The 19,453-nt window shown below is 33.2% G+C and overlaps 3 protein-coding genes across 11 annotated transcripts; 1 reads left to right on the top strand and 2 right to left on the bottom strand.

The window, feature by feature from the left end:
- Positions 1–4,584: 4,584 nt before the first annotated feature.
- LOC142640116 (uncharacterized) lies at positions 4,585–5,262 on the top strand. The gene has a single exon (XM_075814210.1). The coding sequence runs from the start codon at positions 4,585–4,587 to the stop codon at positions 5,260–5,262; it is 678 nt and encodes a 225-aa protein (XP_075670325.1).
- Positions 5,263–6,963: 1,701 nt separating this feature from the next.
- Positions 6,964–10,999, bottom strand: LOC142641360 (glutathione S-transferase L3-like). Of its 3 annotated transcripts, none has more exons than XM_075815777.1 (10): positions 10,692–10,999; positions 10,414–10,488; positions 10,173–10,233; positions 9,505–9,591; positions 8,942–9,040; positions 8,765–8,864; positions 8,609–8,685; positions 8,298–8,405; positions 7,316–7,429; positions 6,964–7,231 (listed from the first exon to the last, which is right to left on the bottom strand). In XM_075815777.1, the coding sequence occupies exons 1-10, from the start codon at positions 10,889–10,891 to the stop codon at positions 7,220–7,222; spliced, it is 933 nt and encodes a 310-aa protein (XP_075671892.1). In that variant the 5' UTR covers positions 10,892–10,999; the 3' UTR covers positions 6,964–7,219. The 3 variants fall into 3 exon arrangements, with proteins under 3 accessions (XP_075671892.1, XP_075671893.1, XP_075671894.1); XM_075815778.1 differs by having other exon boundaries at positions 7,325–7,429; XM_075815779.1 differs by having other exon boundaries at positions 7,349–7,429.
- Positions 11,000–13,548: 2,549 nt separating this feature from the next.
- LOC142637870 (putative protein phosphatase 2C 38) lies at positions 13,549–19,453 on the bottom strand. Of its 7 annotated transcripts, none has more exons than XR_012844923.1 (7): positions 19,011–19,453; positions 18,142–18,624; positions 16,602–16,984; positions 15,473–15,709; positions 14,812–15,044; positions 13,862–14,048; positions 13,549–13,763 (listed from the first exon to the last, which is right to left on the bottom strand). XR_012844923.1 is itself a non-coding variant. In XM_075811821.1 (6 exons), the coding sequence occupies exons 2-5, from the start codon at positions 18,455–18,457 to the stop codon at positions 14,820–14,822; spliced, it is 1,161 nt and encodes a 386-aa protein (XP_075667936.1). In that variant the 5' UTR covers positions 18,458–18,624; positions 19,011–19,453; the 3' UTR covers positions 13,824–14,048; positions 14,812–14,819. The 7 variants fall into 7 exon arrangements, 5 of the variants coding, with proteins under 5 accessions (XP_075667936.1, XP_075667935.1, XP_075667938.1 ...); XR_012844924.1 differs by lacking the exon at positions 13,549–13,763 and having other exon boundaries at positions 13,824–13,899; positions 13,992–14,048; XM_075811821.1 differs by lacking the exon at positions 13,549–13,763 and having other exon boundaries at positions 13,824–14,048.

Below are 19,453 nucleotides of genomic sequence, written 5' to 3'. Positions count from 1 at the left end.
ATTTATTTATTTATTACCAAATTACATGGTACATCCTCTATTACGTCTAAATAATTTTGATTTTACCCTGATACTTAAAAGGTTTAAATCTGTGCTTATATTAGGAGGTGTCAATAAAGTTAGAGACTCTTCACATTATTTGCACTAGTTTGTAACTCCATGCATATACATAGATATACTTAAAAGATACACATTAAGATGCATAGTATAATATTTATATATATAATTTAAATATTATTGATAGTTATTCTTATATATTTTGTTTAACTCATTAAAAAGTCTTGTAAACTTGAATTGTTTTAGTTCTATAAAAAAAAGGCTCATAAATATAAAATCATTCACTCATATTAGACTCATTTTTTACACTAAATTAACTCATTTGGCACAAAAAAGAAAAAAGAAAAGATTAAATGGGACACATGTTGCAAATTTAAACTCTAATTAAAATTCAATTTTTACATAAAATTAAAATTCAATTTTTACATTGAATTAAAATTCAATTTTTACATTGAATTAACTCATTTGGCACAAAAATTTAAAAATTTAGATTAGATGGGACACATGGCACAAAATTAGACTATAATTGAATTCTAATTTGAAATTTAATAAGATTTTCTCTCAGTTTTACCTATTATTATTATTATATAGATTAGTAACATCACCTTTAAATGTAAAACCACAATGAGTGAGTAATTAATAAAAGATACAGAGAGTTAGGGCCTGTTTGGTTTTAGCATCACTCAATACTCAAGTTCCAAAACTCAGTTCCCAAGACTCTAGTTGGGTCCCACATATGTGATTAAATTTACAAAAATGCCACTATAACTCATAATTCATAACTCAAAAACATTAAAAAGTTGTTTTCATTTTCCATCACTCTAACTCAGTTTTTTGAGTTATGAGTGATAGAAATTGAGAATGAAAACTTAACCAAACAACCCAATCTGGTGTAGGACCCACAAAAAATGAGTGATGAGTTATAAAAATTGAGTGATGAGTGATGAGTGATGAAAACTCTATAAACCAAACAGGCGCTTAGACTTTCTTTCTTTTGGGGTTGTCAAAGTCAAAGATAATGGTTGTTGATAAGTTGTACCTACACGACATGTAGTTTAGCTACAAGAAGTTCAAAGGTGCTACAGATCATTTTGCTAATTCCTTCCTATTTCAATCTGTAGTCACGGGCTTGCCACGCTGAACCCTAATTCAGTTGTCATAACTCACTTAGTTAGAAATCACAGTTAGTCAGGGGCGTTTGGTACATGCACTTAAAAACTGAAAACATGTGTGAAAATACGTGTAAGTGAAAAAATGTGTAATCTATATCTATATATTACTAAAAGTTGAAACGTAACGTTTAATATTGCTAAGTTCACGTTGAGCCACGTCAGCATCCACGTCATTATCTTTTTTCTTTCCATTTTCTTATAATTATTTTTATTTCATATTTACACTTTTCCAAGCTTTCTCTCTCCCTTACATTTTCATCTCCCCACTACTTTTCCAACTTTTCTACTTCCCCCACCTTCTCATCTCCCCACTACCTTCTACATTAATATCATTCTTCATTTTTCCCTTCATCTTCCTCTATTTTTGTCTATTTTTATTCACACAATCTTACTATAAATTTGTCGCTATCTCTTTCATTCTATGCATAGTTTTCCCTTACAAAAAAAAAAGTTTTTTCTCTCTCTCTCTCTCTCTCTCTCACACACACACAATTTTTGGGTGGATTTTTATTTTTTATTTTTCTTGCATCTTCGCTTTAGGTTGATAATTTTTTATATTCTTTAATCTACTTTAGGTTAATGCGATTCACTTTTGTTTTTTATAATTGTTGTGTTTTTTTTTTTCCTCTTTTTGATTGTTAAATATTATCCTATTGCATTATAAAGGATTAAATATAGCATATAAAAATATAATATTATTCTACTACATAGCATGATTTGGATAATTTAATTTGGTAGTTATTGTAATTTGATAACATGATTTTTATAGTGCTCAATTTAGATGTTAAACTATGAGACTTTAATCATGTTTTTTAATTTTTTAATCACTTGTGGTGGACAAAGTACTCTTAATAATTGTATTAGAATCTTTATCTATATATTACTAAAACCTGAAGCGTAGCGTTTAATATTGTTGCGCTCACGTTGAGCCACGTCAGCGTCCACGTCATTATGTTTTTTCTTTTCATTTTCTTATAATTATTTTTAATTTCATATTTACACTTCTCCAACCTTTCTCTCTCCCTTATTATTTCATCTCCCCACTACTTCTGCAACCTTTTTCCTTCCCTCACATTCTCATCTCCCCACTACCCTCTACATTAATATCATTCTTCATTTTTTCTTTCATCTTCCTCTATTTTTGTCTCTTCTCATTCACACCCTCTTATTATAAATTTGTTGCTATCTCTTTCATTCTATGCATAGTTTTCTCATAATAAAAAAAAGGTTATCTCTCTCTCTCTCTCTCTCTCTCTCACACACACACACACACACACACACACACACAATTTTTGGGTGGACTCTTATTTTTTATTTTTCTTACATCTTCGCTTTAGGTTGATAATTTTTTATATTCTTTAATCTACTATAGGTTAATGCGATTCAGTTTTTTTTTTCCCTCTTTTTGATTGTTAAATGTTATCCTATTGTAATATAAAGGATTAACTATAGCATATAAAAATATAATATTATTCTACTACATAATATGATTTGGATAATTTAATTTGGTAGTTATTGTAATTTGATAGCATGATTTTTATAGTGCTCAATTTAGATGTTAAACTACGAGACATTAATCATTTTTGTTTATTTTTTAATCATTTGTGGTGGACAAAGTACTCTTAATAATTGTATTAGAAGTACTCTATAATGCCATTTATTTAGAGAAAAGCAAAGGTTGGCTAAACACAAATTATTGGATGAGAAACAAATTTTATTTTTCGTAATTTTACTTTAATTATTATTATTATTATTATTATTTTATAACAATGCATATATAGAAATTTAATTCTTAGATTTTACTAATAATTGTTTATTTGATAATATGTTTTGGGTGGACGAAATTACAATTTCTACAAAGAAAATAACCTTAGTAGATTATAAATAACAAATTGTTTTCCTAATTGGTCCAATTAATCATAGCTAAGTTTTATTAATTTTTTTAGTTACTTTTTTCAGTGTTTTGGATTGTAGGCAGAAAAAATAAGTTTGAGAAAGTTTGTTTAAAACTAAAAGAATAATTTTCAAATTTTATATTCTTTTTAATGATTCACAAAATGTTATTGTGGGGAGTAAAAGGACCCAAGCGGGCATTTGGGCCCTTGGGCTCTAGCAAGGAGGGCCGATCTATTCTTGAGCTAAGAATTTGTTAGTGTTGCGAATCGGCCCATACGCTGAGAGTCCGAGGACACATCCGAGGGTGAGTGTCTCCTCGGACAGAGCTAAGAAGATTCGTAGATTCACTACGAAGGTCAAGACAGAACTCTGGAAAGACTGTTGGTTAAGAGGGGGAAACCCTGAACCTTCTAGATACACCGATGTTAGAAAAATATCATAAGCAAAGGTTGCCACCTCCACATTAAGGACTCTGCATCTACCTCCCTGGCCGCATTAATGGGGAAGTGACCCCTGAACAGTAGAGCTGAAACTTCTGGTCACTATTCAAAGGCACTAAGGGAAGAAGTATTTAAGGGGGGTGAAGGCCAAAGAGAAGGGGGCAGTCTGTAACAAAGAAAGAAATTAAGAATTGTAATCTTTAAAGAAAGAAAGAGAAATAATATAGCAGTAGTCCTCGGCCCATATCCGAGGAGGTCCATCGGCAGTTATCATTCATTATTTACAAGTGTTTGCACGCCAAAACCTGTTATCAAGTTCTTAGTACCTTTAGTCTAGATTTCAAGCCCACGCTCTACAAATTTCATTGTTTAAGGCTCATTGGGCCTGAACCCATAATTTTCTTTGGGTCCAGGTGCAATTGTGCACTTACAGTTATAAATAACTTTTATTAAAAAATAAATATTTTTGTTACCTTGCCTTTTAAATTTCTGAGAAAATTTGTATTTTTTTTTTTAGTACGACAAAAATTATTAAATTTATGATTTATAATTATTCCTATATTATATTTATGATTATTCTTATAATAAATAAAATTAAAATTACAAAATACATTACTTTTTATTAAATTATTTTAAATTGTATAAAAAAAATTTAATAAAACTACCATAAAAATAATTATTATACGCAACGCATAATTACACTACTAGTGTTATTTAAAAACTAAAAAACTAAAAACACGGCTTGAATGGCTTAGTTTTTCATTTTTCAGTTATGTTTGTTTCCCATTTCCCGCTACATCTTCTGTATTAGTTCAATTTTCTCTCAGTGAAACTTCACCTTTCTCAGCTTTTCCATGGCGGAAACTTCAACAACCGCTACATCTTCTGCTACTTCAGGTACTACTTTCACAGCAGAAGAAAAATATTCATGACGTACATTTTATCTCGGAGATGATCCCGGCGCTATTCTCGTCAGAGAAAAACTCAATGGCGACAATTACCACACCTGGTCAAGATTCATGACATTCGCGCTCTCGGCGATGAGCAAGATAGGCTTTGTTGATGGTTCAATTGAGCAGCCAGATGATCGATCTTCCCCAATGTTCAATCTATGGATCAGGTGCGACGCCATGGTCACCTCTTGGATTTTCAACTCCGTCTCACAGGAGATTCTCTCCAGTGTGATCTATAAGCAGACGGCTCGTGCGGTCTGGCTCGATCTTCAGCATCGATTCTCACAGAGAAATGCATTTCGCATTTTTCAGCTTCAAAAGGAAATCTCAAATCTCGCTCAGGGTCAATCCTCTGTGCATACGTACTTTCATACGCTCCAGGCACTTTGGGTTGAATTGTCAAGCTACAAACCATTGCCTGAGTGTTCATGTGGTTCGATGAAAACCGTAGCAGACTATCGTCAACAAGAAAATGTGATGGCCTTTTTGATAGGACTGAATGATAGCTTCGCTAACATTAGGGCTCGAATCCTTTTGATGGATCCGCTGCCATCGATTAATCGAGCGTTTTCTCTGGTTCTTCAAGACGAAAGCCTGAGATCGATTGGATCTAATGCGATTTCCTCTGAGCAAGCCAATCGCAGAGAGAGACCTGTGTGTTCTCACTGTAGTGTAAGCGGTCATGCTGCTGAGAAGTGCTATAAGTTGCATGGTTATCCGCCTGGTTACAAACTCAAGGGCTAGACTCATGCTGCAACTCTCAGGTAATGACTGTACTCCTTACAGTTCGCCTAATATGAAACATTCCAGTTTTTATTTATTTATTTATATATATATATATATATATATATATATACATACACACACACTTAATTAGTAAATAGAAGGGCTTTTACACTACCAGTTTGGGTGATAGATACTGGATCATATGGTACACTAATTAATTTGGGAATAGCTTATTAGTAAATTGAAGGGCTTTTGCTAAAATTACTATAGATAAAAAGTAAAAGTTAAATAAAATAAGTAAATGACTCACGTGAAGCTCACCACAAATAGTAGGAAAAATCAGCAAAAATTAAAATAAATCAAGTAGGTGACTCATGTGGGACTCAAAAATATTACGAGAAATAAGCAATAAGATAGCTTATAAGTGCATCTCAAACAGGTACTAAAAGTGTCTGACATCAGCTTATTTAACTTTTTGTTTATTACTTTTTGTTGAAAGTGTGCTAACATATAATTGTACTTTGAAAAAGTAAGAAAAAGTATATGTAAAAAAAAAAGAGGTTTTAAAAAAATTGTACTTAAAAGCAAAAAGCAAAAAGCAAAAAAACTAGATTATAATCTAATGCCAGCCAAATGGATTATTAAGCCACCCAGTTCATAGTCGTGTTGTGTGTCCCTTTACCAAATTGACTAAAGCTTTGCATTGTTGCTTTATTTTTGAATCTACATATTGCATCAAACAGGAGCTTACCCACTGGAGGATGATTGGACTAGGTAAAGTGAAATGGAGGTCTATATCTACTGCAAGCATCATCTAGTTCCTGTGATCCTGCTGTTTCTACTATCTCTTCATTTGTAACATCTGTAAATATGCATAATAAAACTGTTCATAGTGCTCACAGTGTTGCTTTTGATTTGTGGCACTATAGATTAGGTCACCCAGCTTATTCTAAACTCAATGCTTTCTGTAATAAAGTACCTAACATTGATTGTACAAACCAGTTGTGTGATGTGTGTCCTTTAGCCAAACAATAAAGGCTACCTTTTCCTCCTAGTCAGCATGTCCCTGGTTCTGTTTTTGACTTGATTCATTGTGATGTATGGGGTCCTTTCCATGTGCCTATTGTCGACGGTTTTAGATTTGTTTTCCTACCATAGTAGATGATTTTTCTAGGTGTACATTGGTATTTTTTATGTAAAAAAAAAAAGTCTGATTGTAGACCTTAAGTACAGTCCTCCTTTACTCTCATTGAAACTCAGTTTTATTAAAAAATTAAAACTATTAGAACAGATAATGCTATGGAGTTTGATATGCCTGAATTTTATGCTTCAAGGGGTACTTTGCATCACTTAAGCTATGTAGAAACTCCACAGCAGAGTGCTATAGTGGAAAGGAAGCATCGGCAGATCTTGAATGTTGCTAGGGCTCTTAAATTACAAGCTAATCTCTCTTTATCCTTTTGGGGACATTGCGTATGTACTGCTGTTATCCTTATAAACAAACTCCCTTCTCCCTTGTTGCATATTAAAAGTTCTAATGAGCTTTTGTTTCACAAAACCCCTTCTTACTCCTATCTAGAGTATTTGGGTCCTTGTGATTTATTTCAACTTTATCTTCACAGAGAACTAAATTTGAGCCTAGAGCTAGGAAGTGTTTGTTTCTTGGTTATCCTTACGGCTTTAAAGGTTATAGAGTCAAGGATCTTAATACCAATACCATTTTTGTATCTTGAGATGTAATTTTTCATGAACAGAAAAAGTAAAATTAAACAGTCAGATCGACAATACGTCTCTGAAACTAAAATTCAAGAACTAGATTACAATCATGTTGAAAATCTAAAAAATAAAAGTGAAAAAAAATCTTTAATACTGATTCAAACAAACAAAAAAAAAAAGAAAAATAAAAGAGGAGAAACTTAATGCCATTTCTAGAACACGTGGAGGGTAATAGAATGCTGTGATTTGAGAGACCGATTTAAAGCTGTGCCTGCACAAGAAAATGTGTAGAAACAAGTGATTAGCAGCCTTTCATCAAGTCATATGGTAGTAAACTGTTTTTAGAGAATATAACTTCTTGTACTGTGTAAAGGGAAGGAGGAAATACTGAGAAGCGTTTCTTGTAAATTTCAACAAGCTCCTTTGGTTCACGTCTAGTTTGTTTGTAAGCATCATTTTTGTCCATCTCCTTCACAATATTTGATAAAAAGGGATATGTAAGTCAATGCTTCTATTTTAAAATAACTAAAAAATAAGTTACACTTGCAACTAATAAGTCTTGAACCTACAACCTTTGCCATTTGTATCCGAGAAGGACATGCCAATTGAGCCATAGCCCATTGGTAATGGTGATATGTAACTTAACTCTATGTCTTTTAAAACTATCACAGCGTAACACATTTCTGTTTCCAGTCATTGAAGAGCAGAACAAATCTAACTTTACACATGTATATGCCAGACCATATAAGCTTAATATTTTGCTTATGTCATTTAGTACAATAGATACATATTAGGACTATATCAACCTGCAAAATGTGCCTAAAAGTTTATGGAATATTTATTTCTTTCTGTTTACTGAACCCAAAAATCATCTTTGGATTTGACCTCAAACAAGGTGGAAGGAGGGATAATGATCTTTTGGATTTTTTAACATAACTCTACCAGGGTATATTCCTAAAATTGTATTCATCCATTTTGAAATGAGTAAACTAGAGTTTACTATGTCATTAATATTTAAATAAATATTGACCATTTTGGCAACTATTTAATTTAAATTATTGAGGATGTGGCAAAATTCAATCGACTCATTTCAAAATTGATGGATAAGATTTTAGAAACTCCATTGTAGAGTTACCTAAGAATTCTAAAGGATCCTAATCCGTGAAAGCAGAAATTACCGATTGAGCTAAAATAACTTTCACATTATGCTGTCAATACCCAAAATTTATTGAAGCATTAAAGAGCTATGAGGCTTTAAAATAACAACTAGTAAATAAGCATTCTGCTGAAATTGAAATCGGTTCAGAGAGACATAGTTGGTAGCAATTGTATTGTACCTTAATCCAAGCAGCCAGATTAGGCCTGCCTGCTATGATGTCATACTTCTTTACTTCCAATGAGAAGGGCTGAAATCTTTCAATAAATGGAGCATAAGCTATATCCACCTGAAAAAAGAACATTAATTGTAACTGATTTTCTTATTCATATCATGCAATAAACTTGTTTCCTGCATTGGAAAAATCAAATAGCTTTACATTAGAGTATCATTGCAGAACATTTACCCTACATCACTTCATGAATCCTAGACTCAATACCAGTATCTGGCAGAAAGCAGATATTATTGCAGTATGACAAAATTTTCACTTACGAGACTGAACTGACCAAGAAAAAACGGTCCATCTCCAAATTTGGAAAGAGCTGTTTCGATGTAATCAAATGCAGCACCTGATGCAATTCACCTCTATAGATTTACATACGTGATCTGAAAATAAGAAAGGATATTCAGCTGCTGATGTCAACTCACCTGCTTCATTCCCATCTCCTTTGAATGAAGATATCACAGCTTTGTTGAACGTGTCAGTGTAGGACAACAACTCTTCTGCAAATTCCTTCTTGTCTGGATCCTACAATTCAAAGTATAAGGAATATTTGCAAAAGTGGCGCTGATAAACAAGTAACAAGTTTTATCTACAAATCTTACATGAGGGAAGAGAGAAGGTCCTTCAAAGTGACTGTCAATATATTTGATCAAATCAAGACTCTCTCCTTTGACTTCGTTGTTGTGTTCCAATGATGGCACCTGCACTGTAACTTCTCATAAAGAACTGTAGAAAAGAAAAAAGCAGCGCTAATTGAGCATAGCACTCATAGGTTTCTTCTTTTTGTCTTAGAACTTAAACATCATTAAGTTCTTTACTATTAAGCATTAACAATGCAGCATATGTACTGGCTCCACAGAAATATTATTTGGAGGTCGTACAGTCATTCCAAGTGAATCATTCAAGTGTTTTCCCTAGCATTCTATATAATTCAACATGTGATTCATGTCTTGAGTCTACTTCGTCTTGTGTTTTGATTATCTCAAAAACTGGAATTGTCCACAAATGTTATTGTCACATACTATTAATGATTCTTCTTTCATTTTTCCACTCCATTTTAGAGGTGAAATGTAAGCTTTTAATTGCTAGGGTAAACAAATGGAGCTATATATTTCCTTGTAACATCAAAGTAAGTGAAGAAAATATTGCATCTATATAGTTTCACCTTGTTAGCTGAGTACACTTTCTCCTTGTACCAAGCAGGCCTGTTTTGCAGGTCAATAGGAACCAATTTTATCTTATCCTGCAAACCCTGAATTGCCCACAATATTATAGGACACCAAATCAAAGCAGAAGAATAAGTTCCATAATATAATGAAAAAGTGAACGCCAAAAATGGAAAATTAATCACCTTAGATGAGACATGCTGCAACATAATTGGCCCCTCGGCTAAGAAAAGGGATAAAAGAGAAGTGATGATTCCAAATAAAAAGCTTCTTTCATTATCTATTTGGGACCCGAGGCAACTAGAACCCCACCCGATTACACTTACTAGCCAATGAGCTCTAGCTCAATAGGCATCTCCTCCCTGTATAGTTCTAGGTGGATGGTAAGGTTGTGGTTTCAAGACCCATTAAGTATGTGTAACTTACCAATAAATAAAGAATTTAAATTTAAAAAAAAAAAGTACTATGCTTACTACGGTTGGCTTAGTTGAGGTTAGCTTTACAAGTCATCCTCTCAAAAACAAAGAAAAATTGAAATAAGACTCATTTTATTTTAAGAACCAAACAGAGGGTAAGCTGAAAAAATCAAAGAACTCTTACAATTCATGCCTGCTTTTGCACACACAAACACAGGAGCACCCAGATAATGAACAATTTTAAAACCAACCTTACAATTCCGAGTGATCCACACACGCTGTGCGTACGGGCATGTATATGATATATACAACCTTCAATGTATGAAAATGCAATCAGATTCACAGAAAAGAATCTTTATAAAAAGTAAAGTGCAATTAGTTTCACATGGGCATTGAAACAAACGGTATATTGGAATTGTAACTGAATGGAGGACTACATGATCACTACTATAGTTAAATAAGTGCAAGAAAGTGAAGCAGACAAGAACCAACCTTGTAGTTCCATCAAAAACCGTAGGTGGTTCCGAACTAGAATCAAGTGGGGGTGGAAGGACCTCATTCACAGTTCTGCATAGAGCGAGAGAGAGAATTCAGGGTGTAAAACTCACTTATTCATTATAATTCACAAAAGTATGTGTGCATAATCCTGTGTGCTTCACCAAAAAAAAAAGTTTGTCCGTGTGTGCAAACTTGGTGTGTTTGTTGCTCTTATTTTCTATAACTTCAATTTCTCAGTAACCAAGCAGGAAAAGGAACGACTTTGGACTTACCCAGCTGCCATTTTAGCAGAAAGTAGTACTTTAGCTCTGGCTTTTCCAAGTGCTTGAAGTTGAAGCTTAGGAGGTGATATGGTTGTGTTTGGGAATCTAATTTGTGTTACCGCTTTTTTGCAGAATGATGAGAGATGTAAAGGGACGGAATTGGTGGTGTTGTTGCTGCAGCTGTAGCTCACTTGCGATTTCAAAGCCATTCTTTTTTTGGATTGGTCCAATGGTTAATTTAGGCTCAGGAAAGAGAAAAAAAATCTACACCCCACCTTTTTTATCCATTCATAGTGAATGTCTTTGTTGGTTCCACTAGCCGTAGATCTCTACGTGGAAATATAAATATAATGCGATGAAATATAATATATAAAAAGTAATCATTACTTCAGTTATTGTCTTATTAAAAAAAATTTCTTCACGTATTTTTTATTTTTTAATCTCTACAAATATATAGTTTTATTATTATTATTATTATTATTATTATGTTTGATTAATATTTTTTTAAGATGAACCATATTTTTCTAACTTCTTTTGCAGTATATTATATTTGCTTAATATACAACTAAACTTTATAAGTTTCGAATTTCTCATCTCTTAAGGAATAAGGAAATTATTATAATATTATAATCAAAACTTATTACAAAATTACAATGTTATCTTAGCCAAAATTAAAATGAAACTAAAGGAATAAACAATAGGTTTAATTTATTACCCAAACAATTAGTAGGCATATTAAAATTCCTATTTTCAAAAAAACTAAGTATCAACTCAAACTAAAATTCAACCAAATTTATAAAAGGAAAAGAGAAGAATTTCTGATGGGATTTTTTTTTTTTGAGAACTTTCTGATGGGATATTAAAAAAAAAAACCATCAACCTTAATTAAAGTTATAAGAAAGAATAAAAATTCACCGAAAGAAAGTAGAGAGAGAGTACTCATAGTTTTGCGTGGAAAAAATATGGATTGAATGAAAAAATGATATTAAATTTATATAAAATAAAATGGGTAGAAGAATAGTAAAAGAATTAAAAAAAAAGAAGAGGAAGGTAGTATAACCGTAAATGAGGAAAAAAGGAAAAGAAAATGTTGGAAGAAGTGTAACAATAGGTAAGTGAACTAATAGAGAGCAGAAGAGTTTTTTTTTTTTTTAATGAAAATAGGGGGAAGAAAAGTTTAAATAGAGAAAAGAAAATATAAAAAATAAATGAATGACGTGGCTGCTGATATGACTCAACAGGAGCATAGCAATAATAAATATTACATTTCAGCTTTTAGTAATTTATATTATTTTATTTTTTTTTATGAAAATGGGATAAGAAAAGTTTAAATAGAGAAAAGAAAATATAAAAAATAAATAAATGACATAGCTGTTGATGTGACGCAACAAGAGTATAACAATAATAAATATTACATTTCAGCTTTTAGTAATATAACAGATCACTTAACATCTACAGTGTTTACAACAAATGGCCATCACGGAATCTTTGTGTAATGTTTTTGACATTTGTTTGGTCCACAAAACTTGTTGATGATCTTAAATTAGCTGTTGAGTTGATTTTTGGTGAAGTTGATTTCGAAGTGCCTACAAAGGAGATATACGCAACTCATTCATGAGTGTGCAGTGTGCACGGTTGAACTTCACGTTTCAGCCTCTTAATGGGTGTGGTTCAACAAGCTTGTAATTTTGAAATTACATGGTACATCTATAATCTATTCTGGTTAATAATGTGACCACTGAATGTCAGTGAAGCTCAAAACTACGAATTGATTTTAGTAAAAAGGAATACAAGTTAAGATTTTCTTTATGTTTTGTCCTAGAGTTGGATTAGATTAAACCGTTTGATTCTTGCTACAACCTCACCGCTCCAAGGTATAAAAAAAGAATTACAAATTAAGTTGTCAGAACAATAATTCACAATCGTGTTGGAAGTGCCTTGGAACGAGAAAATAAATGGTGAAGCATGCATCGATGTGGGCAACTGGATAAATACACCTTGGCCATGCTAAGCTAAACTGATCAAAGACCTCACAGTGCTGCATGCAAGCACAAGTCGCCCATCAATCTTGCTTGAAATGGTTCGTCAAGACGATCCAGTCATCCTGGAAATTGGGATGATTGAAGTGAGAGATGATGCTTCGGTAGAACTTCTTACCTCTTTTCCTATTTCTCCATATACTGTGTAACATAATGTTTTCAAAGTTGCACGCTTTTCACTTTCTTAGTATTAAACCGTTTGCAAGGACTCAAAAATCGGAATGCTCATATTTGATAAGTTATTTTGTTTTGATTAATATTCGATGGAAACTGTCTAGCATTTTCAGGCTCTGATTAACATATATTTATTGATCCCCTAGTTTAAACATTTTAAAGCTTAAATTTGCTACATGGCTGTGCATTGACGCTGTCTCTGAGTCAAAAAGTAACTTCAAGAATGTTTCCAGACATGTTCCACATTATACAACTTTGAGTTGATTATAGAAACAAGAACAAAAACTTTTATTGATAAGCTTTCTGGATATACAAAAAGACATCTGAACAAACGTTTTAAGCATTATTATGGTCCCCATCTAACACAATTATTTTACCTCCTATTCAATTTGTAACAGTATAGACAGGAATCACAATTAGAATAATCTGCTAATCCTGTTAACCTGATTAATCAGTTGACCCTGAGCTACAAAACCACAATAGAAATGTCTAACAGTATCATCTGATTTGCAGAAATTGCTTTGTGAAGTGTTCAAAAGAAACAGATACCATGAACAAGATGATAAACGTTAAATGTTTAAATCATTAATGGAAGCCTAGCTTCCACTAATTTACAAACATAGAAAAAAAACAAAAAAAAACATGATGTAACATTTTAGTTGAGTGAAAAGAAACTGATAATTCAACCGAGATGATAAATAATGAATGTTTACATGATTAATAGAAGCCTAGCTTCCACTAGTTTCCACACCTAGAAAAAGTGAAAAACCATGATGTAGCATTTTAGTCGAGAGTTGAATGAAATGGATACTGGAAACAGGATGATACATGTTGAAGGTTTAAGTGATTAATAGAAGCCTAGCTTCCCCTAATTTGCACACCAAGAAAAAGCCATGGTCAAACATTTTAGTCAAGAGTTAAATAAAACTAATACTTAAAACAAGATGATAAACATTGAACATTTACATGATTAATAGAAGCATAGCTTCCTCTAATTTGCACACCTAGAAAAACCAATTTGGCACTGTTTAAAATTTTAGTCAAGAGCTAAATGAAACTGATACTTGAAACAAGATGATAAACGTTGAATATTTACATGATTATAGAAGCCTAGCTTCCTCTAATTTGCACACCTAGAAAAACCATCGCGGCACTGCAAAATATTTTAGTCAAGAGTTAAAAGAACTGATACTTGAAACAAGATGGTGTAGGTTTACACAATCAATAGAAAGCCTAGCTTCCACTAATGTGCACACACAGAAAACCATGATGCAGACCTAGGTATATAAAAAACAAATGGCAGAGATCCGTGAAGAGGGAAACAAAATACCAAAGCTAATTGACATTTGGAAAGTAATAGTTTAAACTTCTTGGCAAAGCGATTGCCAATATTGAAATGATACATGTTGCAACCCAAGTGTAATACTAATATAGTCAGAATGAATACATTTTGACCTGCAATGTCGAGAAGCACTCAAAAATCAACTTTTATTCTTGTTATTGGGTTGTCAATTTGAATATTCTAAAAAACCTGTTAACAGCTGCCAAATAAAGGCAACTAGGAAAATTGAAACAGAATATTATCCACATTTGAGAGTCTCATAATCCATGGCAACTTTGTTCTGTTATCAAGGAAAAACAGTAAAACCATATGTTTAAGTGGTAGCTTTTGAAGTATCATATGTCAATCACCAGACAATTCCTACAGAGAATTTTTCCTAAGGCATTCCCCTGTCTAGCCATTGACTCTACCATTTGTGGCAAGTTTTCTTAAGGCTTCATGGGAAATGTTTCCATGAAGCATTGCTATACATCAGGAAGAATAGAATATAAAGAATCTTTCTTTAAGGGTATAAAAAAGAATGTTTCTCAATACAATAAAAGAAAGGAGAGTTTAAGTGATAGATTTTCAAAACCTCTAAAACTAGGTGTTAGCAAAGATACCACCGCCTCCTCTGACTGAAAGTAGGGGTCCATGCCAGGAGCTGCGACTTATTAGGTGGGAATCAAGAAACAAAACTATTACTGTAATATCATCATGAAAATGTCTCCTCACCCCTCGATCAATCTTTTTCAAGTCTGAGTATCTCATCTCTCTTTTTTTCGCTGCTTCACAAAGTGCAGCTTTGACTAGTTTCTTTGCAACACCCTGCAAATATATGGGAAATATTTAAATAACTTCAACAAATAATGACTTCTATTTAACTAATAATATCATGCAAACATTGAAGATCTGTCTGCTCGAAATAATTGAATATATGCAATTCTATTTAGGTAGTTCTTAGAAAAATTCAGCAATTTAAGGCTGCAGGAGAAATGTCTAGCCATTTGCTTTTATGGTGGAAAGTATCTAGTTCATTGCTTGCATAGAACTATACAATTATCTTCAATTTATTAAACAATTATAAAATGGGGAAAAGAAACAGGGTACCAGTGCTTATAACATAAACAAAGAAATAAGGTACCACTAAGATAGCATTAATATCATCTTTGCACAAGTTAGTTAGAAACAAACCCATGGTAAAATATCCAACCTATATACAAAAGAGACTCAAAGCTATAGATAGGAATCCTTACATTACGTGGACAGCTCTGGACAATATCAACAGCCTCCTGATTGCTTAGGTGCTCCCATAGGCCATCTGATGCAAATATAAGAAATTGATCTTCAGGGAAGAGTTTCTGCACTGATATTGTTGGCTCAGCTTTAAGGATTGGCCTGTAGAAGGGTTCTGGAAGTCTAAACTTTGACAACAAAGGCTCTCTATTGAACTCTACATTCTTCAGATAGGCATCACCAATAGATCTTGAAACCTGAAAAAGTAACAAAGCTCTGTCAATACAGTAAATTCTCTGTGTGGGAATGCCATCCCTGTGTAAGCACCATGCTGATTTCCTGGAAAGAAATCCTCCGGAACTTAAAAGTCATGAATCATACTCAACATTCTGATTTTGGACATGTGACTGCTCATATTGCATGTCACTTTTTACCCCCAAACACTGTAAATTATTCCAAATTAGTATCAATTAAAATTCTGAAATGATCACATACAATTCACATTTTAAACACATATAGCTGTGCAAGCTGAAGTGAATTTTTAAATTCTCCACATTTTTTTATAACATAGGGAACCTTTCTAAAGAAGAGCCCTTTGGACTTGCCTCCAACTAGTAAAACCTATGGACAACTAACGCCACCTGCCAAAACCATTGGCTAGAAATCCAAGGGCATTCACCCCTAACGGGCTAAGCAATTTAAGCTCATGCCCAGGAGCTTCTCCACAATTATTCGTATTTAATTTCCTATAAAATTCCAAATTTTATCTGTAAATAGTTTTTCTTAACCTGCCTTGCAGGGATAGTCTAATTCCCAAATCTGCCCCCATTGGGATCATTATTCATTAGGGATCATTAGGGAATATGTTTTATTATTAGGGACATTCTATTATTCTGAGTTAATCTAAGGAAATAAATGGAACATCTTAAAACTGTCATTAATTGTAACTATATGTATATGTTGAATATGTTTTGTTCAACCCAATAGCATATTCTTGATGAAAAAGAGCCACATACGCATCAAAAAAATCTCATATATTCAGAGGGCTTTCACAGAATGACTTAAAAAGGGCATAAAAGATAGAAGGTAATTTAGGAAAAGATAAAGAAGTGGGAAAAAAAGTTTCATAGAAAACAACTAATATCTCACCTGTATTAGACCCTTCACACGCCACACCTTATGCTTTAAAACCACAATCTGTGGATCATCAGGATGCAATGAACGCAATTCCTCCCTCACAGATTCCACACTTGCATTGTGCTCAATTGATAGCTGAACAGCTTTTATCTCTTTAACAGCCCTCTCCTGTCTTCCTAACACCACCCGAGAATCTCCTGCATTTGCAATGTATAGCAGCCCACTACATATTACACCTACCAAGCAGCATGCACCAACAGAAGCAATTTCTGGCTTAGTTTGCCACTGCCTCCTTACTAGAGAGAGGAATTCCTCCTCAGTTGCCAAGAATGCCTTGTTGATAACATCTGCTGACATTCCCTGATTTTCTAATGTGAACTCTGCAGCATGAATAGCTGTCAAGTCAGTAAACATATGCATTAGCTTTAATTAAAAATAAAAAAATGGGGTAAAACCAGAAAAATAATATTATAAGAGATAGAAGGAACATATAACTAGAAAATTGTCCAAATCCTAACATACAGAAATTGTTATTTTCTGAGAGCTACCATCAATGAAAACCTATACCTGATAGGCATTTCACAGAACATTTATAAAATTTTGATCATTTCTGAATTCTTGCAACTAATAATCGCAACCCATAATCATAGTAACAGGTTAGGAACTAAAAGCAAATTTTCAACTCAAAGAAAACTGGTGTCTTTATTGTCATGATTCTTATTTCTTAGATTCTTTTTGTTAAGTAAAAGTCATTCTTGGTTCTTAGAATGGATATTCATACTCCTGGAGAGCTGTCCTATCAAATTTGAATGGATATTTATATCATTTAGAAATCAAAATATGATCCACAACTCCATAAAAACTACACATGCTTCTTCTTTTTTTGAGAAGCATTAAATTACCACACCTAATTTGTGCTTTATTCTTCCCCAGTCCCCACCTATTCACACATGAATCCAAGATTTTCACTTTCTGGTTGTCACCAACGGCAACTAATTCCAATCCTGAATCTGATGTTGAGGAAGGAATATTGCAATAAGAATACACATCACTATTAAAAGATTTATAAGTTACAAAGCTCCAACTGCACTAAAAAATTTCAGCTTTGTCTTGTAATGCAGTCTGCTGAAAGTGATCTTATCTTCTAACTTTAAATGCTTTAAGATAATCAATCATACCAGTAAGCAGTTTCGAAGAGAAACCTAATGTAAGAAGGATTGTAAATTTTTCAACATACATGTTGCTAAATGACTGGCATGCAGCAGGCATGGGTGAAACACCAAAACATTACTGCTCACAAAACTGAACACTCTTATGCGCCAAAAATCAACATGATTTCGAGCTTATCACTATCATTCATGATTATGGGATTCTCTAAAAGCACAAAGATCAAAAGATAATAAAACTACTAATTAGCCACGTTGATGTAAGAGGAACTGTGTACAAAATACAATAACAATCAAGCCAACAAATTAACAAATTGCAAAAACTCAGACCGTTTTCAAAAATGAATTCATAAAGCAAATGGTGGAAGAACAACTTCAAAACTTACTCCTGATATTGTTAAACAGGTGATCATTTACGAAAAGGGCAGCTTCAGGGCCTCCATGCCCGTCGTAAATTCCAACAAATGTTCCATTAGGACCTGACTCGAGGGAACTCATTGACCCTGATTCAAGTTGGCTATGGTCTTCCAACAAATTGTTTGCTTGAATTATCGCCATTGAGAATTCTCCATTAACATGATGTCCTGAATCCTTGTACCACAACAAACCATCAACCCGACCACTCACATCCCCAGAATTTTCACCCTCAAAGGAAGGCTTCCAACAGGGTTTCACAAACTTCATCAATGTACCTGATACCATCCCTTACATATTCTCACCCAAAGGAACCAGCAATCAAATCATTCATCAAATAATTATCAGTAACAAGATTGAAACCTAGTTTCTGCTCTAATTTCTTCTCAGTCTTGAAAGGTAAGCCGCATGTTCTGGAAATCAAACACTCATTGATCAATGTAGACACCATTAATCTGTAAAGGTGTAAAACTTTAAATAAGATAGCGGGCATGTGAAGAAACAGCATTTTTGTAAAATTAGATTATAGACAACATCAAAACCTGCAGCTATTCAAAATAACAAAAGAATTTGGCTGCAAGATACAACTTTCAGTTCAAAAAAATCAAATTGGTTGTCATGTCAGCATGTACAGGAATGAAAGATCAACAAAAACAATGCAAGTAATATCAACATGGCATCTATTGAAAAACAAAGATATGGGTATTCTCAGAAACTGCAAAGTTTTGAACTTGACACAAGAACCAAAATATTGTGACCATTAAACTTGTCAGCAACTAAAGATCAAACAAACAATACAATTATGATACCCAAGAAAACAAAAACAAAAAATATAGAATACCTTGAATCAATGTTCTGTGAAATAATATTCAACCCCTTTTGGTGTACAAATTTAGAATTACAAACTAAACTGGGAAGAACCCATTATCTGATGGATTAAACAGATCATCAATAAGGGAGATTTGGAATGTTCTAACAGAACAAAAAAGAAGGTGTCAGAATGCTTAAAGGGGTAGATCTAAAAGAAAGACAGAGAGAGAGAAATTGGAGCTGGTTAATGGTTCTTGTTTTTCTTTTGTTTTTGTTTTTTTTGTTTTTTTTTGCTTTCTTGAAATCTTCTAAAGAAAGAGGCTATAGTATACAACAAATTCTCTCGGTTTGAAATCCATCATAGGTCCTATGGGTATGGGGGCTTTTGGCCGTTTGGGGTTGGATTTTTAGTTTTGGATTTCTAATTTATTGCCTGGGGTTTTGACTTTGACTTGCAACAAACCACCATTTTAG

The sequence above is a fragment of the Castanea sativa genome, chromosome 6 (assembly GCF_040712315.1).
Source record: "Castanea sativa cultivar Marrone di Chiusa Pesio chromosome 6, ASM4071231v1".
In the NCBI taxonomy this organism is placed as follows: domain Eukaryota; kingdom Viridiplantae; phylum Streptophyta; class Magnoliopsida; order Fagales; family Fagaceae; genus Castanea; species Castanea sativa.
Note: the sequence above shows the minus strand (reverse complement) of the source record. Positions and strands in the feature narration are given on the sequence as shown.